Below are 25,444 nucleotides of genomic sequence, written 5' to 3'. Positions count from 1 at the left end.
TCTAGTTACCATGTCCTTAAGGATTTTAGAACTAACAGATTTCATCCTCTCTCATCTAATTTTTATTCACAAATTGTGAGAGGAAAACAAACTTTCCTGCCTTTTCAATGCCCAATTGATTTCTTAACTTTGAATGAACCAGTCATTGAACTGAGCTAGCTGAATAAAGGGAAATGAAGAAAATATTCTCCCTTCACCTGCAGAAGAGGCTACCGCTGTCAAAAGCTGGTTTAGCATTTAGAATAATAGAATCAGAGGTACAGAGAGATGCCCTGGCATCCTCCATCTGGGGAGACAAACTGACAGTGGGTTTGGTCTTATGAAAAGAGGGTCTCAGACATCCTGGTTGAAAAGCATTGTGAGAAGGACTTTGGGTAAGCAATGCCTTATTAGAGAAGAGGGGATCTTGTTAATTATGTTTAGGCTCTAGAATGTGTGTTATGATTTTGTTTTACATGTAATCCTTTGTTTCCAATATTTGTTTGCTATCATGTGAATCCCTGTTCTTTGTTAAATGAATTTACGCTTGTTTTCTCTATAAACAAATCTAAGGGCTGTGTGTTAAGTGGAGCTGTGACCCAGCACATAACTCGTAAGCTTTGGTGTACTCTTCATTTAAGAACAGAGGATCTGGTAATTCTGGGAGTATGATTGGGGCTGGACACCACAGAGATGCTCGGAGGACTAGGGTGTTGGAGTGTATCTATAGCTAGCCTATAAAGGGATGGTGGAATCTGCATAGGCTGACAGGTGGGTGCTTGTGTTGCATGTGGCTGGTGGAGTCAGGGAGTGACCCCTGACAGGCACAGACAAGGCTTCCGCAAGCTATGGACAGGTGGTAGCGATGTGCCTCAGGATACCCCTGGGAGCATCACAATATGCACCAGTGTGAATTCCAAATGTTCTCCAGGCAAGGAAGGCCACAATTTGCATCAGCTGAGTTTATCCCCAAACCTGGGTAAACTCCACTGGAGCAAATAGTAACTACCCTGGTCCACACTTGGGATATGCACCTGTGCAGCTATATCAGAAGGAGGCCACAGATTGCTGGAATCAGGGCTAATTTCCAGTATCAGTCAGGTTGCAAGCAAGCTACTTCCCCTTAATTACTTGACATTCCATTATCCACTGGGCAATGAATAACCCAGTAGCTCCCCGAAGTGGATCGATACACTGTATCGCCAACAAGCTGGACTAGGTTCACTTTGTATTTCTCATTTCCTCTATGCTTGGATGCAATGCACTGCTTGGGCCTTTTATTGACTCTGTTACTTTTCATTTTATTTTAATTTATTTATTTTTAGGTGTAGAAAAATAAACAAGCTAACACTGGGGGAAAAAAAGCCACTCTCTCTTATGGGGAAGTGTAATTTTCATTTCAACTATTACAGGATCAAAATTAAACTGTGTGGGGGTGAGGGAGTTTTTATTTTTTGGCTGAAACAACATTTCTTCATTGAATTACTTATTTTTTACTGAGATTAAAATACAAGAAGAGTAATAAACTACTCCTAATGGCTACTCTTATTTCAGTACTTCATAGTTATGGCAAATAGTTGATGCTCTGGAGACAGGGCTATGTTAATAAAAAGCTTCCCAGAGCAAACTGCATGTGACTTGTACGCTGTTCATCTGCCATTTTTTTGGCCCCCAGTGGAGTGCTATGCCAAAGGCCTGCCTCTGCAAACAGTATCTGCAGAGCAACAGCACTTCCTTCTCAGTTCTCCCCTCGGTGCTCCCCTAAACCAGTGGTTTTTTGTTTTGGCTAGTGCCATTTGGAGTTCTAATATTTATCCGCCCCTCCTGATTTAGTTGGGGATTGGTCCTGCTTTGAACAGGGGGTTGGACCAGATGACCTCCTGAGGTCCCTTCCAACCCTGATATTCTAGAATCTGGTCTAATCCCCAACTAAATCATCCCAGCCAGGACTTTGTCAAGCCTGACCTTAAAATCTTCTAAGGAAGGAGATTCCACCACCTCCGTAGGTAACCCATTCCAGTGCTTCACCACCCTCCTAGTGAAATAGTGTTTCCTGATATCCAACCTAAACCTCCCCCACTGCAACTTGAGACCATTACTCCTTGTTCTGTCATCTGGTACCACTGAGAACAGTCTAGATCCATCCTCTTTGGAACCCCCTTTCAGGTAGGTGAAAGCAGCTATCAAATCTGCCCTCATTCTTTTCTTCTGCAGACTAAAGAATCCCAGTTCCCTCAGTCTCTCCTCATAAATCATGTGCTCCAGCCCCCTAATCATTTTTATTGCCCTCCACTGGAGTCTTTCCAATTTTTCCACATCCTTCTTGTAGCGTGGGGCCCAAAACTGGACACAGTACTCCAGATGAGGCCTCACCAATGCCAAATAGAGGGGAATGATCACATCCCTCAATCTGTTGGCAATGCCCCTACTTATACAGCCCAAAAGGCCATTAGCCTTCTTGGCAACAAGGGCACACTGTTGACTCATATCCAGTTTCTCGTCCACTGTAATCCCTAGGTCCTTTTCTGCAGAACTGCTGCCTAGCCACTCGGTCCCTAGTCTGTAGCAGTGCATGGGATTCTTCCTTCCGAAGTACAGGACTCTGCACTTATCCTTGTTGAACTTCATCAGATTTCTTTTGGCCCAATCCTCTACTTTGTCTAGGTCTCTCTGTATCTGATCCCTACCCTCCAGCGTATCTACCACTCCTCCCAGTTTAGTGTCATCTGCAAACTTGCTGAGTTTGCAATCCATGCCATCCTCCAGATCATTACTGAAGATGTTGAACAAAACCGGCCCCAGGACTGATCCTTGGGGCACTCAGCTTGATACCAGTTGCTAACTTGACATGGAGCCACTGATCACTATCCATTGAGCCCGACTATCTAGCCAGCTTTCGATCCACCTTATAGTCTATTCATCCAGCCCATAAGTCTTCAACTTGCTGGCAAGAATACTGTGGGAGACCATATCAAAAGCTTTGCTAAAGTCGAGGAATAACACGTCCACTGCTTTTCCCCTCATCCACAGAGCCAGTTATCTCGTCATAGAAGGCAATTAGGTTAGTCAGGCATGACTTGCCCTTGGTGACGCCATGCTGACTGTTCCTGATCACTTTCCTCTCCTCTAAGTGCTTCAAAATTGATTCCTTGAGGACCTCTTCCATGATTTTTCCAGGGACTGAGGTGAGGCTGACTGGCCTATAGTTCCCAGGATCCTCCTCCTTCCCTTTTTTAAAGATGGGCACTACATTAGCCTTTTTCTAGTCATCCGGGACCTCCCCCGATCGCCATGAGTTTTCAAACATAATGGCCAATGGCTGTGCAATCACATCCTCCAACTCCTTTAGCACCCTTGGATGCCGTGCATCTGGCCCCATGGACTTGTGCTCGTCCAGCTTTTCTAAATAATCCTGACCCACTTCTTTCTCCACAGAGGGCTGGTCACCTCCTCCCCATAGGGTGCTGCTCAGTGCAGTAGTCTGGGAATTGACCTTGTTCATGAAGACAGAGGCAAAAAAAACATTGAGTACATTAGCTTTTTCCACATCCTCTGTCACTAGGTTGCCTGCCCCATTCAGTAAGGGGCCCACACTTTCCCTGATCACCTTCTTTTTGCTAACATACCTGTAGAAACCCTTCTTGTTACTCTTAACATCCCTTGCTAGCTGCAACTCCAAGTGTGATTTGGCCTTCCTGAGTTCACTCCTGCATGCAATATTTTTATCCTCCTCCCTGGTCATTTGTGCAATCTTCCACTTCTTGTAAGCTTCTTTTTTGTGTTTAAAGATCAGCAAGGATTTCACTGTTAAGCCAAGCTGGTTGCCTGCCATATTTACTATTCTTTCTACACATTGGGATGGTTTGTTCCTGCAACCTCAATAAGGATTCTTTAAAATACAGCCAGCTCTGTTCTCTTTGTATTCTGTGTTGTAATTGAAATCAATACATTTGAAAATGTAGAAAACATCCAAAAATATTTAAATAAATGGTATTCTACTATTGTTTAACAGTGCCATTAATTGTGCAATTAATTTTTTTAATCGCTTGACAGACCTATTTAAAACATAAACCTGTTTAAAATTAAATTAGAAAATGTCTACCTATGTTAAAGCCTAAACTTACTGTCATCCATTAAAATCATTTAAATTCAATATAAAAAATACTAAGTAGTGCATGCTTTAAAGAAAGTTCCACCAGTTTTAGTGATTTGAGTTACTGGCTATGCATCTGAAACCAGAGTTTTAACTTGCCAGCAAGTTAAAGTAGTATGGATCAGATGAATGGACTATAAGGTGGATAGAAAGCTGGCTAGATCATCAGGCTCAACGGGTAGTGATCAATGGCACCATGTCTAGTTGGCAACCAGTATCAAGCAGAGTGCCCCAAGGGTCAGTCCTGGGGCTGGTTTTGTTCAATATCTTCATTAATGATCTGGAGGATGGCGTGGATTGCAAACTCAGCAAGTTTGCAGAGGACACTAAACTGGGAGGAGTGGTAGATACGCTGGAGGGTAGGGATAGGATACAGAGGGACCTAGACAAATTAGAGGATTGGGCCAAAAGAAATCTGATGAGGTTCAACAAGGACAAGTGCAGAGTCCTGCACTTCGGAAGGAAGTGTTTCCTTGTTATTTATTAAGCGCAAAAGAAAATCCAGTTTTAATGTATGGTTGAGGTTTCAAGCTCAAGCACACGAGTGAGGATTAGTGTGTTAGGGTTTTATAGTTGAAACTGCTCTGCAGACTTAACTGTCGTGGACACTACTACGAAGTACTTATTAAAATAACTGCTTTATAGACTTCTTATCCCAACATAACATCTAATTTACACCTGTCAGGGTTCCCCCGCCCACTCTGAATTCTGGGATACAGATGTGGGGACTCCCTAATCTTATATTCTACCAGCTTAGGTTAAAACTTCACCAAGGCACAAATTCCTTTCCTTGATTTTGGACGGTATAGCTACCACCACCAAATGATTTACACAAAAATTCAGGGAAGAGCCACTTGGAATCCCTATCCCCCCAAAATATCCCCCCAAGCCCCTGCACCCCCTTTCCTGGGGAGGCTTGAGAATTATATACCAACCAACTGCCTTAGCAATGAGGGCACAGACCAGACCCTTTGTCTTCAGGACACTGAAAATCAATCAGGTTCTTAAAAGAAGAACTTTATTATAAAGAAAAAAAGTAAAAGAATCACACCTGCAAAACCAGGATAGAAGGTAACTTTACAGGGTAATAAAAAGATTTAAAACAGAGGATTCCCCACTAGGCTCTTCTTCACAATTAGAAAAACAGGAATAAAACTACCTCTGTAGCATAGGAAAATTCATACGCTAAAACACAAGATAACCTAACGCATTTCCTTGCCTTATTTACAATGTCTGTAATTTTAGATGGATTATTCCAGGTATATTCTCAGGAGATGTTGTACCTGCTTGGCTTCTCCTTCCGTCCGGAGAGAGGAACAAACAAAGAACAACAAACAAATCCTTCCCCTCAGATTTGAAAGTATCTTCTTTCCTCATCGATCCTTCTGGTCATGTGCCAGCTAGGTTATTGAACTGTTTAATCCCTTACAGGTAAGGCAATTCAGTACAGCTGCCAAGGAGGGATTTTATGCTACTCTTTCCTCTATATTTATGACAACACCACATAACATTTGTTTGCATTACGTGGATATCCATGTAGGCTCTTGGAAAGAGTTTGGAAAATGGTCAGTATTTCAGAGGTACCTCTATCTGCCATGTAACTCATTTAACATAATTTATTCACATAATAGAAGAGCTGAAAAGACTTTAAAATCTGGGTTAAACCAGAACCTTGTAGAATGCATGAAACTTTTACTTTTGTTAAAAAGGTAATTAAAATTGTAGAGACAGCAATTTGTAATTCAGCCTGTCCCAGGTGGCAAACCAGTCTTGTCCTGAGGACACTCTTCTTTAGCTATCCTTACCTCTGCTCCTTCTGGAGAGCCTCTGCATGCTGCTTGTTCTCATGCTGCCACATTTGCAGTTCGTTCTTCATGGAGTCCATGTCCTCCTGAATGTAGTCCATGATTTTCCCAAGAGGAAGTGCACTCCGACACAGTGTCTGAATAGATGCACGAAACTTCTCTATTTCTTTTGATACTAGGTCCTTCTCCTTTCTCCTGGCTGCTTCTGACAAAAGTGGCTTCTCCTAATTTAATTGAGTAAAAAAAACAACAACAAAAACACAGGGAAAACATGAAGTCAAGAAAGGCCCTGAACATTTTAAAGAGGTGAACTAAAAAGAATGTTAAAAACAGGAAGCTGTGCATTGTAAAGGGGATGTTTAAGACTGACTGCAATGAAGCTATAAAGCCAAGACAGTATTCTAGAAGAGGTCAGCAGTATCACCACTTCATTGAAAAGTGCTTGTCACAGAACCATGTAGTAACAGTAGTAGCCACATTAAAACAGAATGATTTCAAGATCATTGAAGGCAAAAAAGTGCAAGTTTAATTACAAGTGCAAATTCGCTTTTGGCAATGCATAGTTTACGTGACATCATACAAAGATGAAGCTCAAAGGAAAAAAGAAGGCCTCATTTAATCTGAATCTTGAATCTATATGTAAAGAGGCAACATCTCTACTGCCCAAACTGAACTACTGAAGACACTATCCCCCCAGGAGTCTCACTCTGGCAGAGCTCCCCTAATTCATAAAGATTTGTTTTGTAACCCTTGAAGGCAATGGTAACAGGGTGAGTACAAACCAGGCACCCCACTGCAGACTGTAATTGTTGCCCAAACATTCCAATCTGTTCCTTCAACTGCGTGGGTGGCCATTTGCCCAGAAAGAAAAGCCCATTCAGAAGGATCAGTGGAATATCAAAAGCATTTGAGAGAAAAATCTGTAAAAAGGCTAGTGTCGAATTCTGACAGGAGGTGAGTGAGATTCCTGCAAGATGGAATCTTCAGAATCCATGTGGCTAGTCTTCTCTTTAGCTAGGACCCTCTCACCACCAGCTTCTCATGGGGAGGGTGTTAAACAGTTTAAGCAGCATTCTTGGGAAGGATATACTTGACGGCCTTAAGACAAAGAAGCTGTGTGAAGAGTCTGCCACATCTCCTTAACCCAGGGGCTGGCAAACTATGGCTGGATCCGGCCCGTGGGCTTGCCCCCCATCCCCATGGTACTATGTCCCTGCAGCCCCGGGGGTGGGTGGGTGTGTGTGTGGTGTGTGTGTGTGTGTGTGTGTGTGTGTGAGGAGGAGGGCACCGTGTACTTCCCTCACCTGCAAGCACTGCCCCCAGCAGCTCCCATTGGCCGGGAACGGGAAACCGCAGCCAATGGGAGCTTCGGGGTAGGTACCCGCAGGCAAGGCCAGCGTGTGGAGCCCTCTGCCCCCCCTCCCCCAGGGGCCACAGGGATGTGGTGCCGGCCGCTTCTGGGAGTGGCATGGTGCAGGGCCAGGGCAGGCAGGCAGGGAGCCCCTTAGCCCCGCTGCGCACTGCTGTCACCCCAGAGCCGCTCCAGGTAAGAGCCCACTCCCCAAACCCCTCCCGTACCCAAACCCCCTGCCCTGAGCCCCCTGCAGCACCCAACACCCTCCCGCACCCCAACCCCCGCCACACCCCACACCACACCCCAACCCCCGCCACACCCCACACCCTCCTGCACCCCAACCCCCTGCCCTGAGCCTCCTGCCGCACCCCACACCCTCCCACACCCCAACCCCCTGCCACACCCCCACACCCTCCTGCACCCCAATTTCCTGCCCTGAGCCCCCTCCCACACTCTGCACCCCAACCTTACATTCATGGCCTTGCATGCTATTTCCCCACCCAGATGTGGCCCTCGGGCCAAGTTTGCTCACCCCTGCCTTAACCAGTGGGTCCAAAATAGATGCACGGCCATGGCATCCTTTACTGGACAAGAGTTGATGGCCCAGGAACTTAACAACGGTGTCCTTGTAGGTTCCTGGACCAGCTTCAACCCCACATCATCTGACTTGGACAGGTTCTGTAAGAACTGAGGAAAGGTAGGTTCCTCCCCATGGAATCACTAAATGACTGTTCTGGTGGAAAGTATGTGGCATCCGAAGTATTCTTCAGCTCATCCTAGTCCAACTAACAGCCCTCCTCCACCTGATTGTTCACTCTGTCCTCATTACAGCAGCTGCAATGATACATTATGCTATACCTTAACTCCAGGAATGCAGGTGCAAAGTGGAGCCTGCTCTCCTGAAAAGGATAACTCCAAATCATTACAGAGTGTGTTATGATAAACATCCTGCTCAAGACAGACACAGAACTGGAACAACTAATAGGTTGTAGTAAGTCTGAGGTGCAGAGTATGAGAGGAAATTGGAACAGCACCTGCTTATAATATTGTCTTCCAACCACTAGTTCTAGCTCATCTTATGATAATCAGTTTTTTAACTCTTAAAGATACTGATAGTTGCCCGCCAAAAAAATTGGAGAAGACACTTTCCAAAGCATTATGAAAAACTATCAAAGAAGTGAACTATAAAACCACAGCAGGAGAAGGCTGCACATTTACCACGTGAAAGCATTTTAATATTTTAAAGAGGTTTACAAAAGAGGATACAGTGCTCCAGGATGATCTCTAGAACATGAGATCTGATTATTAAATGTGTTGGTGGGAAGCATGACTGCTGAGCATCAGGTCTACTGAATATCATCATGAGACTCCATCGGGAACAACAACATGGTTAGTCGGTGTGGTTCAGCTGGATTGGCACTGGCAAGTCAGTGTGCCCAATGTGTCACTAATGCAACATGCTGATTTTTGGATAAGATTTGCACAGGCACAGATGGCAGTTTAGGTGTCCAACTAAGACTGACTTTTGATAGGAGTTGGGCAACTCACCGCCATTTGTGTTTTTCAAATTTCCCCCCTTGCTGACCCGAGTACAGTAACTGGGGAAGACAAGATTTAAAAAAAAATTTAAAAGGACAATGGGTGGGATTTTCAAAGCATCCCAAGGGAGTTAGGCACTCAGATCTGACATTCAATGGAATTTGGTTGCCTAATTCCCTTAGGCATCTTGGAAACTCCTAGCCCACAGCATTTAACTTGGAGTGATGGACCGATATTTGCCAAAAGTGACTAAATCACAATGCCCAATCTGATATCATTAACATTCTGTAACAAACCTATTCCCATGAACTGCAACACAAATTTCCATCCCCATCTCACCCCACAAGTCCCTCCTTTCTGGAGGAATTTTTCTTTCTATTTAAAAAAAAAAAAAGCCAGCAGCCAGAGAGCTTGAGTTCCAAAATTGAGTTTTCCTTTAGTGCAAAGTTTGTACATGTTGAAGTTTATATAAATTCCTTTCAGCTATTTAATGGATGCAGGAAAACTAGAAAGGTCTTTATTTAACATCTTAGCCCCAGGATTGATCAGTTAGTAAAAGCAGTTCCTACAGGCTATATAAATCCAGAGGTGGCAGCCTGGGTGTGCCTCACTGGGCCAGAATATACTATACTGTCCCCTATTACCCCCCTACCTGATTGGCCTTTCTTCCTACCCAAGCTGTGGATTGTTTGCTCAGCTGCATCTGCAGGCAGCAGGGATGACTGCCAACCACATTTCAACAGACTTTGGCTTACTGATGAACTCAGATATATATTTTAGAAAAATACTTCTAAGCTTTTAAGGCAGATTTATTTATTTCTGATGCTTGTATTTTACCACACACACGGTGTATGAAAACTTTGGGACTTCTGAGTTTTCAAGGATTTTAGAACTTCAGATTTGTTTAATTAGGAATCAGGTGAGGCAATGAACACTGGTGAACTTTGTGACCTTGGCTTCCAAAGTCAGTTCTTGAGTGTTGTGGGCTTATGGTTTGACAGTTAAAAGAAATACTCATTTTAATTCCTGTTCCTTGCCCATTACTTCTTTCTCCAAAGCAGGTGTTTCATTATACTGCACCACTGTATCGATTAAAGAGGACATCATCAGGTATTTTGCTCTCATTTGTACAAATTCAAAGCATGTCTTTCTTGACCAGTTTTGTCCTTTGTGATCTGGTAAGCATTTACACTCCCAGAATGCCAAGCTTTTTAGAGGGCGTGTTCCACAGAGAGCTACTCTATGATGCTTCACCTCCTTGGCAATCTCTTGGGGAGATAACCAAATTAATGATGATAATTATGTGTCAATAATAATTCCCATTTGTTCTGCAACCCACACCACTCTCCATACATTTACCACGGCACACCATCTCTCTCCTGAGATGCATAGAATTTCCCTCTGGATCTCAAGACATCCTTCAGCCTGCAGAGCCACAATCTCTTTCCCGTTGCCATCCACCACACCATATCCACTGAAGGTATCATGGCAAACTTCATGGACACCGACTCAGATTTTTCTATTCAATTTTTCCATTCTACTTTGGGTCTTGTACTGAACCGATCACCACAGTATCTCAGCACCTTATGCTCCTCCACATTGTATTTTTTAATTCCTTCACAGTGGAGAGCATAATCTCGCCCAAAGTAACACCCCAATTGACCAAGGCGTCAAAACTGGCATTTCTAGGTTGAGGGCTAAGATGCTGAGGATTCAGTGGCTGATGGTTTATGCCTTTGAATCCCAGGCCCCTTTCGCTGTGGTTCATAGTAACGCTGTAGTTGCAGGTACTGGAGTGGTCAGGATCTCTGGGATGGCTAAGAACTGAATTTCCTTTTCTGTCCAGACGTGTAGATCCCTAGCAAGTATTGTGTGGCTTTGGAGTCCTTTAAAATACGGACTGATGCATCGGTCTTGTATGCCCTCAAAAGGGAGGTCCTCAACTGCCGTCTGTACCTCCTTTAGCAGTCCTGAGAAATGTAACCATGAGGTCCGTCGCATCATCACCATCATGAATACCAAGCGGGCTGCTGTACCCATGGCATCTAGTGTGGTCTGAAGTGCCAGTCTTACTATTAACTGACACTCATGTATGATTGCTCGAAAGAGTTCTCATTGTTCTTCTGGTAAGTGGTTAATAAATGCATTACGTTTAGCATAGTGTTCATACTTCGCCATTAAGACTTGGTAATTTGCAATCTTGAATTGCAAGGTTGCTGAGGAGTATGCCCTCCTACCAAATAAATCAAGTCTTTTCCAGTCTCTCTCATAAGGAATGGATTTACTATGATGCTTTTGGCTACGGGAATTCATAGCGTCCACAACTATAGAATTAGGTAAAGAATGCAAAAAAAAAAAAAAAAAGGTGTGTGTGTGTGGGGGGATTCTGCATCCTTGGAGGGCACAGAGTACTTTTTAATCGGCCCTTTTACACGGTGGTGCACTAGAAGCTGGTGTCTGCCAAATGATCTTAGCAGGATCTAGAAGGTTTCCGTGTTGGTATCGCTTTCACAGAGACAGTACAGTCTTTGTTCTTGCCTTTAGCAGGCGGTGCTGCGGCTTCAGAGCCTGTGCCTTCAAGTCTTCAAGCTTATAAGTGGTGTCTGTACCCGAGGACCCATTTGTCCTACGGGTACCGTGTTTCGGGGCTGTCGGTGCCTAGATGACCCATTGTGCTGGGGATCTCCTCTGGCTGGTCAGGAGCTCAGTTTGAGGGCTTGCAGCCCTCTTCTTGGAGAGTGAGAGGAGTGTCTGAAGATTTCCTGCTCAGCTCTCCCTCCTTAGAAGTTGAAGACTCCGGGGACCATCTTCACCATGGAGGGGATTTGGGACTGGGGTCAGACGATGGTTTCAGAGCACCTTACATCAGGACTAGTTTCTGTTTTAACTTCCAGTTCTTTCGGGATTTGGCCTTCAATTGTTGGCACTGGACGCAGCGAGAGTGTCCATCTGTAACTGGTATTGCCTTCCTGCAGGAGAGGCACCATTTAAATCTGGAGGAGCCAGATTGCCCCAGTAAGGAGCATATCCCCAGATAGGGGAAAAAGGGAAGAAGGATTTTTTTTTTTTTTAAACATGGGGGGGAAAAAAACGAAAGAAAACTCTATAAAGCTAAGAAAAAACAAATGGAAACTCTAGCAGGAGCTAAGAAAGTGAACTCTAAGGGTATGTCTACACTACAAAATTAGGTCGAATTTATAGAAGCCGGTTTTATAGAAATCGGTTGTATACAGCCGATTGTGTGTGTCCCCACATAAAATGCTCTAAGTGCATTAAGTCGTCGGACCGCATCCACAGTACCGAGGCTAGCGTCGACTTCCGGAGCGTTGCATTTTGGGTAGCTATCCCACAGTTCCCGCAGTCTCCGCCGCCCATTGGAATTCTGGGTTGAGATCCCAATGCCTGAATGATGCAAAACAGTGTCGCGGGGGGTTCTAGGTACATGTCGTCAGGCACCTCCCTCTCCGTCAGAGGGACGGCAGACAATCGATTCGCACCTTTTTACCTGGGTTACCTGTGCAGACAGCATACCATGCCAAGCATGGAGCCCGCTCTGCTCAGCTCAGCGTCACCATATGTCATCTGGGTGCCGGCAGACGTGGTACTGCATTGCTACACAGCAGCAGCTAATTGCCTTTTGGCAGTAGATGGTGCAGTATGACTGGTAGCCTTCATTGGCGATCTGGGTACTGGCAGACGTGGGGCTGCATTGCACACAGCAGCAGCCCCTTGCCTTTTGGTAGAAGATGGTATATTACGACTGGTATCCGTCGTCGTCGTACTGCAGTGGCTGAAACTCCGTATGTCCCCCAGTCGCTGCCTTCCCAATGATGATGATGGCTATCAGTCGTAGCATGCTATTTTCTGCCAAGCGCCCAGTATTTTCTGCCAAGCACCCAGAAGATGCCGAGGGCTATCAGTCATGCTGCACCGTCGTCTGCCAGCTTAAGATGTAAAAAATAGATCTGTTCTGTATTCATGTGCTTCCCCCTCCCTCCATGAAATCAACGGCCTGCTAAACCCAGGGTTTTGAGTTCAATCTAGGGGGAGGGGGGCCATTCTGTGTGACAGTTGTTTGTATTTCTCCCTGATGCACAGCCACCTTTGTTGATTTTAATTCCCTGTACCTGTACGCCATGTCGTCACTCGGCCCTCCCTCCCTCCCTCAGATACTAGTTTCGCGCCTTTTTTCAGCCCAGACGCCATAGCACTGGGATCATGGAGCCTGCTCAGATCACTGCGGCAATTATGAGCACTATGAACACCATGCGCATTGTCCTGGACTATATGCAGAGCCAGGACATGCCAAAGCAAAACCAGGACCAGCCGGGGAGGCGATTGCAGTGCGGCGACGAGAGTGATGAGGAAACTGACACGGACATAGACCTCTCACAAGGCACAGGCCCCAGCAATGTGCAAATCATGGTGTTACTGGGGCAGGTTCATGCCGTGGAACGCCGATTCTGGGCCCGGGAAACAAGCACAGACTGGTGGGACCGCATCGTGTTGCAAGTGTGGGATGATTTCCAGTGGCTGCGAAACTTTCGCATGCGTAAGGCACTTTTATGGAACTTTGTGACTTACTATCCCCTGCCCTAAAGCGCCAGAATACCAGGATGAGAGCAGCCCTCACAGTTGAGAAGCGAGTGGCGATAGCCTGGTGGAAGCTTGCAACGCCAGACAGCTACCGGTCAGTCGGGAATCAATTTGGAATGGGCAAATCTACTTTGGGGGCTGCTGTGATCCAAGTTGCCAGGGCAAACAAACACCTGCTGATATCAAGGGTAGTGACTCTGGGAAATGTGCAGGCCATAGTGGATGGCTTTGCTGCAATGGGATTCCCAAACTGTGGTGGGGCGATAGACGGAACCCATATCCCTATCTTGTCACTGGAGCACCAAGCCACCGAGTACATAAACCGCAAGGGGTACTTTTCAATGCTGCTGCAAGCCCTCGTGGATCACAAGGGACGTTTCAGCAACATCAACGTGGGATGGCCGGGAAAGGTACATGGGGGGAGGGATAGCTCAGTGGTTTGAGCATTGGCCTGCTAAACCCAGGGTTGTGAGTTCAATCCTTGAGGGGGCCACTTGGGGATCTGGGGCAAAATCAGTACTTGGTCCTGCTAGTGAAGGCAGGGGGCTGGACTCGATGACCTTTCAAGGTCCCTTCCAGTTCTAGGAGATGGGATGGGATGATGCTTGCGTCTTCAGGCACTCTGGTCTGTTTCGAAAGCTGGAGGAAGGGACTTTCTTCCCGGACCAGAAAATAACCGTTGGGGATGTTGAAATGCCTATCGTGATCCTTGGGGACCCAGCCTACCCCTTAATGCCATGGCTCATGAAGCCGTACACAGGCAGCCTGGACAGGAGTCAGGACCTGTTCAACTACAGGCTGAGCAAGTGCCGAATGGTGGTGGAATGTGCATTTCGCTCAGACCTCAGCAAAAAGAATATCCCACATTGTTATCGCTGCTTGCTGTGCGCTCCACAATATCTGAGAGAGTAAGGGGGAGACATTTATGGCGGCGTGGGAGGTTGAAGCAAATCGCCTGGCCGCTGATTACGCGCAGCCAGACACCAGAGCGGTTAGAAGAGCACAGCAGGGTGCGGTGCGCATCAGAGAAGCTTTGAAAACGAGTTTTGTGACTGGCCAGGCTATGGTGTGAAACTTCTGTTTGTTTCTCCTTGATGAACCCTCCACCAGCCCCCCCTCCACACCCGGTTCACTCTACTTCCCTGTAAACCAACGCCCCCCCCTCGAGCACCACTTGCAGAGGCAATAAAGTCATTGTTACTTCACATTCATGCATTCTTTATTCATTCATCACACAACTAGGGGGATAATTGCCAAGGTAGCCCGAGATGGGTGGGGGAAGGAAAAGGACACACTGCAGTTTAAAACTTTAACTCGTATTGAAGGCCAGCCTTCTGATGCTCGGGCAATCATCTGGGGTGGAGTGGCTGGGTGGCCGGAGGCCCCCACACCGTGTTCTTGGGCATCTGGGTGAGGAGGCTATGGAACTTGGGGACGAGGGCTGTTGGTTACACAGGGCTGTAGCAGCGGTCTCTGCTCCTGCTGCCTTTCCTGCAACTCAACCATACGCTGGAGTATATCAGTTTGATGCTCCAGCAGCCAGAGCATTGACTCTTGCCTTCTGTCTGCAAGCTGACGCCACCTATCATCTTCAGCCCGCCACTTGCTCTGTTCATCCCGCGATTCAGCCCGCCACCTCTCCTCTCATTCATATTGTGCTTTTCTGTAGTCTGACATTGACTTCCTCCACGCATTCTGCTGTGCTCTGTCAGCGTGGGAGGACATCTGGAGCTCCGAGAACATATCATCCCAAGTCTGCCGTTTTCTCCTTCTAATCTTCACTAGCCTCTGTGAAGGAGAAACATTTGCAGCTGGTGGAGGAGAAGGGAGAGGTGGTTAAAAAAGACACATTTTAGAGAACAATGGGTACACACTTTCACGTTAAATTTTGCTGTTCACATTACACAGTACATGTGCTTTCGTTACAAGATGGCATTTTTCCACTTATATTGAGGGCCAGTTTTGTGTGAGAAATCACTCACGCAGTGCCAGGCAACAGATTTTGACTTGCAGGCAGCCATGGTAAGCCACAGTCTTTTGGCTTTTTTAACCTTCTTAACATGTAGGAATGGTTTCAAACAGTAGCACCCTCATTTCCCATACCAAGCACCACTTGGGTTGGCCATTTAAAATGGGTTTGCAATGTAAAAGGAGGGGCTGCGGTTTCCGGGATAACATGCAGCACAAACCCAACTAGCTCCCCTTCCCCCCCACACCCAATTATCGGGGATGATCACTTCACCCCTCCCTCCCACCGCGTGGCTAACAGCGGGGAACATTTCTGTTCAGCAGAGCAGGAATGGGCACCTCCGAATGTCCCCTTAATAAATCGCCCCATTTCAACCAGGTGACCATGAATGATATCACTATCCTGAGGATAACAAAGAGAGATAAGGAATGGATGTTGTCTGCATGCCAGCAAACACCGGGACCATACGCTGCCATGATTTGTTATGCAATGATTCCAGACTACGTGCTACTGGCCTGGCGTGGTAAAGTGTCCTACCATGGCGGACGGGATAAGGCAGCCCTCCCCAGAAACCTTTTGCAAAGGCTTTGGGAGTACATCAAGGAGAGCTTTCTGGAGATGTCCCTGGAGGATTTCCACTCTATCCCCATACACGTTAACAGACTTTTCCAGTAGCTGTACTGGCCGCGATTGCCAGGGTAAATTAATCATTAATCATTAAACACGCTTGCTTTTAAACCATGTGTAATATTTACAAAGGTACACTCACCAGAGGTCCCCTGTGTGCCCTCAGGGTCTGGGAGCATGCCTTGGGTGAGTTCGGGGGTTACTGGTTCCAGGTCCAGGGTGATAAACATATCCTGGCTGTTGGGGGAACTGGTTTCTCAGCTTCCTTGCTGCTGTGAGCTATCTACATTATCTTCATCCTCATCTTCCTTGTACCCCAAACCTGCTTCCCTGTGTGTTTCTCCATTGAAGGAGTCAAAGCACACAGTTGGGGTAGTGGTGGCTGCACCCCCTAGCATGGCATGCAGCTCCGTGTAGAAGCGGCATGTTTGCGGCTCTGCCCTGGACCTTCCGTTTGCCTCTCTGGCTTCGTGGTAGGCTTGCCTTAGCTCCTTAATTTTCACGCGGCACTGCTGTGCGTCCCTGTTATGGCCTCTGTCCTTCATGGCCTTGGAGACCTTTTCTAATATTTTGCCATTTCGTTTACTGCTACGGAGTTCAGCTAGCACTGATTCATCTCCCCATATGGCGAGCAGATCCCGTACCTCCCGTTCGGTCCATGATGGAGCTCTTTTGCGATCCTGGGACTCCATCACCGTTACCTCTGCTGATGAGCTCTGCGTGGTCACCTGTGCTCTCCACGCTGGGCAAACAGGAAATGAAATTCAAACGTTCGCGGGGCTTTTCCTGTCTACCTGGTCAGTGCATCTGAGTTGAGAGTGCTGTCCAGAGCGGTCACAATGAAGCACTGTGGGATAGCTCCCGGTGGCCAATAACGTCAAATTCCGTTCACACTACCCCAATTCCGACCCGCTAAGGCCGATTTTATCGCTAATCCCCTCATTGGAGGTGGAGTAAAGAAACCGGTTTAAAGGGCCCTTTAAGTCGAAAAAAGGGACTTAGCCGTGTGAACGTGTCCAGGCTTAATTCGATTTAACTCTGCTAAATTCAACCTAAACTCCTAGTGTAGACCAGGCCTTAGCCTCTGAGGTAAAGAGAAAAGCAGAATGCTATTCGCTCTGTTTCAGGCCAAGGACAGCTGAGAAAGAACTGAGGTTGGTTCACCCGCGCAGGGCTAGGTAGCCTCAAAGAAGAGCACAAGGGAGAGAGAGTGCATGTGCACGCTGAACGGACACTGCTATCGGTCAGAGGCGCAGGGATGCAGACAAGTGTATAGCAGAGCACCCCTAAGGACACTCCTTGAGGAACAGCTACTATTTCTACAGAGTAAATACGTAAAACTTTGCAAGAATGCCCAGTGAGAAAGGGAGTTAATAAAAACTAAGAGTTCCTGATCTCATAGCTACATTTATGGGTTAAAATTTGCTTGGATCATTTCTCTTTAAATCCCTAAGAATTGTGGCAGATGGTGTGTTACAACAAGCAATGTGGGTGGTAAAATCCTACATGTCACCTTTGCTCATTTTGCACAAATATATAACAGGATATATTCCATTTTAAGAAAAATGCCAGAATCATTTCAGTTGGTCATATACCTCAAACAACCCACTCGCAATAAAATCCAAGAATCAATAAACTGTCCCCATATAAAAGGACTATTTCACTCTATAGGCCCAATGTGCCTCCTTTTCTTCATTTTTTTTATGACACCAAGATAAATGTTTATTTTGGATGCCTGGGGAAAAAGGTCTGTCTGCCTTTCCCCTTCCCTTGTTCAGAACAGACTGCAATGTGGAACTGCACGCAGGGATTTGCTAAATTAAAAAGTAGGAACATTCTCGTTTTTTAATCAATGAGGGAAAAACTGCCATTGACATGGGAGTTGCGGGGAGGGATGGGAACTCAAAATAAACCACCAACACCCAGGATTTACTTTCATTTCATTCCGCCTTTCTTAAGCAACTAGCAAAAGCTAATGGCGTGCATAGCTCTGCAGATGGTTTCTCACAGAACACACAGTTCTAATATTCACTTTGTTCGGTAAATTTGAAATGCCCAACATCCTAAAAAAATTAGGAAAGAGGTGATGTAATTGTTCACCATTTGGAAAGGGTATTTCTAGAGTCAATATTTCAATGAATTATTTGATAATAGTTTTTCATGTTTATTACCACATACAGTGCTTGTTATTTTAAAACGAACGGAAGTGAAATATGGATTAAATTACAAAACATGCACACTGTAAGTGGTTAACAGTTTCTACGTGCCCTTTTACTGAAGTAGTACGTCCTGCTATCAAAGTAGAACAAAACAGTCACACTTTTATTGAGCTACATCGTTTCCCCTTTTTTTTCTACAGCACAGGAAAGAGCAGAAAACTCATTTTGGACAAGTTTTGGTTTTTTTAATCCATTTGTCTCCAAAAAAAGTTTGGATTTTTTATTATACAAAATATTGTGTGATCATAAATAGTTAGTCTGTTTAAAATGCAGAAACTATGCTATCTACTAGGGATCACCAAGAGAAACCTTTTCACTGTAACCATAGGAAAACAGTAAAACAAATCATTTCTCAATGAACAGGATGTTTTTTCTGCTTATATCAGGTCTGAAGTTCAGTAGGAGGCCAAGAAACAAGGACACAATGTTCTCTGCAGTGCGAATTATGAAAGTTAGTGTTACCAGCTTCTGAACTGGAACCCACAAAGAAAAAAAGTTCAGTTTCAAAAAGAGCAGGGATATTACTTTTTATTTATAAAACACAACTTAAGGTTCATATTTATACAAAGGAATAGGAATGCTGAAACAAACACAGGAAAAGCCACCCAACCCGGCTTTTTTTTCGAGCGGCGAACAGCAGAGGCTAACAGAGGGAGTTTGCCTGGGAGCTGTCCGAGAGGAGGTACGTTAAGTGCTGCATTAGGGGGGCTGTGTTGGTGAGTATCTGAGTGTCTGCTGCTGGGACAGTTGGTCAGTTTGACCGTGTGCTTGATTGCTTGCTTGTTTGTTTGAAAAGTGTGAATTGGGAGTGCTTTGTTCCAGGTGGGCCTTGAGTGGGTCTGACTGGTATATAAGGGCAGTCAGCAGCGAACCAGCTGAGCGGCAAACAACAGAGGCTAACAGAGGGAGTTTGCCTGGGGAGAGCTCACTGAGGCTTTCATCTGCAGGTTTCTCTGAGTAGTTCCTGCAACAGTTGAGAAAGCTCTTAAGAGGACAGTGATATGGAAGGTGAGCGATCAGCTGTTGTAACCTGCACAGGTTGTGCGATGTTTGTCTTTCTTCCACAGGACAGAAGCAACTTTGGCTGTACAAAGTGCAAGCTGGTCTCCATATTGGAAGAGAAGGTTCGAGGGCTGGAGAAACGAGTATCAACACTGCGTTGCATAAGGGAAAATGAAGATTTCCTGAACAGACATCAGGAGATGCTTCTACGGCCACAATGTTCTAAAGATTCAGAGCAGGCGCAGCAGGGACAGAAGGATTGTGAAGAGGTTTGGCAGCATGTGACCTCCAGAAGGAGAAAGAGGAGCGTCCATGCACCAGCAATGGAGATACAGGTGAGCAATCGTTTCCATGTTCTCTCTACAGGTACTAATGCGGAGAGTGGACTAGATGACCCATCTGAGGGAAGGGAGCAGAAGGACACTCCACCGATTGGAAGGCAAAAGATGCACTGTCCTAGGAATGGGGGTTCCACGACCACCACTCCCAAGAGGAGGAGGAGGGTGGTGGTGGATTCCCTCCTCAGGGGGACTGAGTCATCTATCTGCCACCCCGACTGGGAAAACCGAGAGGTCTGCTGCTTGCCAGGAGCTAGGATACACGATGTGACGGAGAGACTGCCGAGACTCATCAAGCCCTCGGATCGCTACCCCTTCCTGCTTCTCCGCGTGGGCACCAATGATACTGTCAAGAATGACTTTGAGCGGATCACTGCAGACTACGTGGCTCTGGGAAGAAGGATAAAGGAGTTTGAGGCACAAGTGGTGTTCTCGTCCATCCTCCCTGTGCAAGGAAAAGGCCTGGGTAGAGACCGTCGAATCGTGGAAGTCAACGAATGGCTACGCAGGTGGTGTCGGAGAGAAGGCTTTGGATTCTTCGACCATGGGATGGTGTTCCAAGAAGGAGGAGTGCTAGGCAGAGACGGGCTCCACCTAACAAAGAGAGGGAAGAGCATCTTCGCCAGCAGGCTGGCTAACCTAGTGAGGAGGGCTTTAAACTAGGTTCATCGGGGGAAGGAGACCAAAGCCCTGAGGTAAGTGGGGAAATGGGATCCTGGGAGGAAGCACAAGCAGGAGAGAGCAAGAGGGGAGGACTCTTGTCTCATGCTGAGAAAGAGGGACGATCGATGAGTCATCTTAAGTGCCTATACACAAATGCAAGAAGCCTGGGAAACAAGCAGGGAGAACTGGAAGTCCTGGCACAGTCAGGGAACTATGATGCGATTGGAATAACAGAGACTTGGTGGGATAACTCACATGACTGGAGTACTGTCATGGATGGATATAAACTGTTCAGGAAGGACAGGCAGGGCAGAAAAGGTGGGGGAGTTGCGTTGTATGTAAGAGAGGAGTATGACTGCTCGGAGCTCCGGTATGAAACTGCAGAAAAACCTGAAAGTCTCTGGATAAAGTTGAGAAGTGTGAGCAACAAGGGTGATGCCGTGGTTGGAGTCTGCTATAGACCACCAGACCAGAGGGATGAGGTGCATGAGGCTTTCTTCTGGCAACTAGCAGAAGTTGCTAGATCGCAGGCCCTGGTTCTCATGGGAGACTTTAATCACCCTGATATCTGCTGGGAGAGCAATACAGCGGTGCACAGACAATCCAGGAAGTTTTTGGAAAGTGTAGGGGACAATTTCCTGGTGCAAGTGCTGGAGGAACCAACTAGGGGCAGAGCTTTTCTTGACCTGCTGCTCACAAACAGGGAAGAATTAGTAGAGGAAGCAAAAGTGGATGGGAACCTGGGAGGCAGTGACCATGAGATGGTCGAGTTCGGGATCCTGACACAAGGAAGAAAGGAGAGCAGCAGAATACGGACCCTGGACTTCAGAAAAGCAGACTTTGACTCCCTCAGGGAACAGATGGGCAAGATCCCCTGGGAGAATAACATGAAGGGCAAAGGGGTCCAGGAGAGCTGGCTGTATTTTAAATAATCCTTATTGCAGTTGCAAGAACAAACCATCCCAATGTGTAGAAAGAATAGTAAATATGGCAGGCGACCAGCTTGGCTAAACAGTGAAATCCTTGCTGATCTTAAACGCAAAAAAGAAGCTTACAAGAAGTGGAAGATTGGACAAATGACCAGGGAGGAGTATAAAACTATTGCTCAGGCATGCAGGAGTGAAATCAGGAAGGCCAAATCACACTTGGAGTTGCAGCTAGCAAGAGATGTTAAGAGTAACAAGAAGGGTTTCTTCAGGTATGTTAGCAACAAGAAGAAAGTCAAGGAAAGTGTGGGCCCCTTACTGAATGAGGGAGGCAACCTAGTGACTGAGGATGTGGAAAAAGCTAATGTACTCAATGATTTTTTTGCCTCTGTCTTCACGAACAAGGTCAGCTCCCAGACTGCTGCACTGGGCAGCACAATATGGGGAAAAGGTGACCAGCCCTATGTGGAGAAAGAAGTGGTTCGGGACTATTTAGAAAAACTGGACGTGCACAAGTCCATGGGGCCGGATGCGCTGCATCCAAGGGTGCTAAAGGAGTTGGCGGATGAGATTGCAGAGCCATTAGCCATTATTTTTGAAAACTCATGGTGATCAGGGGAGGTCCCAGATGACTGGAAAAAGGCTAATGTAGTGCCCATCTTTAAAAAAGGGAAGGAGGAAGATCCAGGGAACTACAGGCCAGTCAGCCTCACCTCAGTCCCTGGAAAAATCATGGAGCAGGTCCTCAAGGAATCAATTATGAAACACTTAGAGGAGAGGAAAGTGATCAGGAACAGTCAGCATGGATTCACCAAGGGGAAGTCGTGCCTGACTAACCTAATTGCCTTCTATGATGAGATAACTGGCTCTGTGGATGAGGGGAAAGCAGTGGATGTGTTATTCCTTGACTTTAGCAAAGCTTTTGATACAGTCTCCCACAGTATTCTTGCCGCCAAGTTAAAGAAGTATGGACTGTAAGGTGGATAGAAAGCTGGCTAGATCGTCGGGCTCAACAGGTAGTGATCAATGGCTCCATGTCTAGTTGGCAGCCGGTTTCAAGTGGAGTGCCCCAAGGGTCGGTCCGGGGGCCAGTTTTGTTTAATATCTTTATTAATGATCTGGAGGATGGTGTGGACTGCACTCTCAGCGAGTTTGCAGATGACACTAAACTAGGAGGCGTGGTAGATACACTAGAGGGTAGGGATCGGATACAGAGGGACCTAGACAAATTAGAGGATTGGGCCAAAAAAACCTGATGAGGTTCAACAAGGATAAGTGCAGAGTCCTGCACCTAGGACGGAAGAATCCCATGCACTGCTACAGACTAGGGACCGAATGGCTAGGTAGCAGTTCTGCAGAAAAGGACCTAGGGATCACAGTGGACGAGAAGCTGGATATGAGTCAACAGTGTGCTCTTGTTGCCAAGAAGGCTAATGGCCTTTTGGGCTGTATAAGTAGGGGCATTGCTAGCAGATCGAGGGATGTGATCGTTCCCCTTTATTCGACATTGGTGAAGCCTCATCTGGAATACTGTGTCCAGATTTGGGCCCCACACTACAAGAAGGATGTGGAAAAATTGGGAAGAGTCCAGCGGAGGGCAACAAAAATGATTAGGGGTCTGGAGCACATGACTTATGAGGAGAGGCTGAGGGAAGTGGGATTGTTTAGTCTCCAGAAGAGAAGAATGAAGGGGGATTTGATAGCAGCCTTCAACTACCTGAAGGGGGGTTCCAAAGAGGATGGAGCTCGGCTGTTCTCAGTGGTGGCAGATGACAGAAAAAGGAGCAATGGTCTGAAGTTGCAATGGGGGAGGTCCAGGTTGGATATTAGGAAACACTATTTCACTAGGAGGGTGGTGAAGCACTGGAATGCGTTACCTAGGGAGGTGGTGGAGTCTCCTTCCTTGGAGGTTTTTAAGGCCCGGCTTGACAAAGCCCTGGCTGGGATGATTTAGTGGGAATTGGTCCTGCTTTGAGCAGGGGGTTGGGACTAGATGACCTCTTGAGGTCCCTTCCAACCCTGATATTCTATGATTCTATGAACCCAGCTCAGCTTCTGGAGATCATCTCACTCAACATCAATGAATGTCCTGTAGAAGCATCAAATCTAAATACTTAGCAAGGGTTTGTTTCAGCAAAGTCCTCGGAGGTTCTGAAACCCAAACACATCCACAAACAAATCTAATGATTAATTTTTATACATACAGGAAGTTAAGTGGAAAATATTAAATCAGCACTGATTTGTAGATGGGGTAGCAGTTCTATACATACATTGGTTCTTTCTGAATGACATCTCTAAGATCCAGCATTTGCTTTCTGTCCATTCTGCTAAAGCTCTGGTTTATGTCTTCATTATCTTCAACCTTTCCTACTACAATCTCGTCTTTCTTTGCCTTCACAGATGCTTCACCCCCACTCCCCCCGCATTTATATCCATTCAACATGATCCTGAAAAAATCACCTTCCTGGCTTGTCATTTACTGCGTGACCCCTCTCTTACATCCCTTCACTGGTAATTTCCATGCCTCACCCATTGCAACAAACACAACTAACTTGTCTTCATATTTAAGGCCCTTCATGGCTTAGCTCTCCCTACCCATCATCTCTCAGACTGTTAAGCTATTGAATCCCCATCTCTCTGTCAATGGTACCAGCCTTCATCAGCCATTAGTCTAAGGATATGTCTACGCTGCAATGAAAGCCCAGGGTCAGTAAACCACGAGTTAGCAGACCGGAATTGTTAATCTAGGGCTTGAGAGTCTACACTCATTTGTAACCCCAAATTAGGAACTGTTAAATCCAGGGTCCCAGCCTAGGGACCCAGTGTCTACACTACATTATGTAGGCTCAAGGCAACCATCCATATGCCAGAATTACTAGTGCACTCCCACACATGTCCGCTCTAGCCCTTTGTTGGTGGTACAATGTAGGAAAAATTGACTTCCCCTCTAAACTTGACTGTCCAGTGAACAAAGAAAGTCAGCCTGTGGGATACTTTTGGTGGACTCCTAGTGCCCAAGTCTGGTGTGACTGCATAAACACCGCAAACCAATAGGGCTTGAACCCTGTGTTCCAGCTTGATTCAGGCTTGGACCCTGCATCCCCATGGGGTCCTGGGACTGTGCCCTGAGTTAGTGCAATTTGTGTGTGGATGGAAGGGGGTAGGCTTGAGCCTGAGTTCAAATCCTGGGCTTACATTTCAGTGTAGACATACTCTAATTTTCCTTCAGACAACTTCATGCTTTCTTTCAGGTCATGCATGGGAAGGGCTCCCCACATAACTCCACCAAGACACTTCATTATCCTCTTTCAAATTCCTCCTTGAAACTTGCTTCCGGCATGACACCTACAAAACACTAATTAGGCAGCAGATGTGCTGTGACCCCTGTTAATTACAATAATCATAACTGTCTCACTGTGACCTTGTGCTCCCGATCTGTTTGCTGTATCTACCTGTTGGCTCAGCTTACATTTACACAGTAAGCTCTTCAGTGCAGGGATCATCTCTTTTTTCGGTTGCGAGGTGTACACATGCAGTGTCTTGCACAATGCGCCCCCGATTCCTAACTGGGGACTCCAGGCACTACTGCAACTCAAATAATAAATAATATTCACAAAATCCTGTTCTCATGTTCACTACATGCAACCAAGGTATTCCTGAGAGCTGCAGTCACAGTGACCTGAACCTAGGACTATGATAAAAGACAAGCTGGATTTGAGCATTCCATTAGCCTATGCTAATTTTCTCTCAGTGATGTTAAATGAAAGGTTAATCAGCCATATCCAGGCTCTGCTGTAGAAGCCCTGAAATAGTATGGTTGTCTAAATGCAGAAATGTATTCATTATGCTAATATCAAAAGTTTCTCACTGTATTTTATTGCAGCTTTAAATAATCACTACATCATGACAAAGCACTGATAATACAATTGACCTTCGGTATGGCCCTAGGGTAGCTGCATTCTAATAGTTAAATCCCACTGTAAGCATTTCCTTGTGTCACAAAATAGTAGGATACAGAGAAGCTTGGGCTCCCAAAGAACAGACTGTGTCACAACACTTGATCTGAGGATGGTTTAAACAAACACAGCTAATTTAACGGTCATAAATTACTAATGAGGTAACATCTTTTATTGAACCAACTTCTGTTGGTGAGAAAGACAAGCTTTTGAGCTACACAGAACGCTTCTTCAGCTATAAAATTGTTACCTCACCATGTCTCTCTAATATCCTGCGACTGACATGACTACACCACTGCATGTATAAATTACTAATTG

At 46.0% G+C, this 25,444-nt stretch overlaps 1 protein-coding gene across 4 annotated transcripts in view; it reads right to left on the bottom strand.

Annotated features, from left to right (window-relative positions):
• TRAF3IP1 (TRAF3 interacting protein 1) overlaps positions 1-25,444 on the bottom strand; it is a 119,904-nt gene that overhangs the window by 5,195 nt on the left and 89,265 nt on the right. For all 4 annotated transcript variants that reach the window (XM_054044076.1, XM_054044073.1, XM_054044075.1 and 1 more), the window contains one exon: positions 5,938-6,161. In XM_054044076.1, coding sequence (XP_053900051.1) covers positions 5,938-6,161 — 224 coding nt within the window. The remainder of the gene's footprint in view (positions 1-5,937; positions 6,162-25,444) is intronic.

This window comes from Malaclemys terrapin, chromosome 11 (genome assembly GCF_027887155.1).
Source record: "Malaclemys terrapin pileata isolate rMalTer1 chromosome 11, rMalTer1.hap1, whole genome shotgun sequence".
NCBI classification, from domain to species: Eukaryota; Metazoa; Chordata; order Testudines; family Emydidae; genus Malaclemys; species Malaclemys terrapin.
The sequence above is the reverse complement of the archived record's forward strand: the minus strand, read 5'-3'. Positions and strand labels throughout refer to the sequence as shown.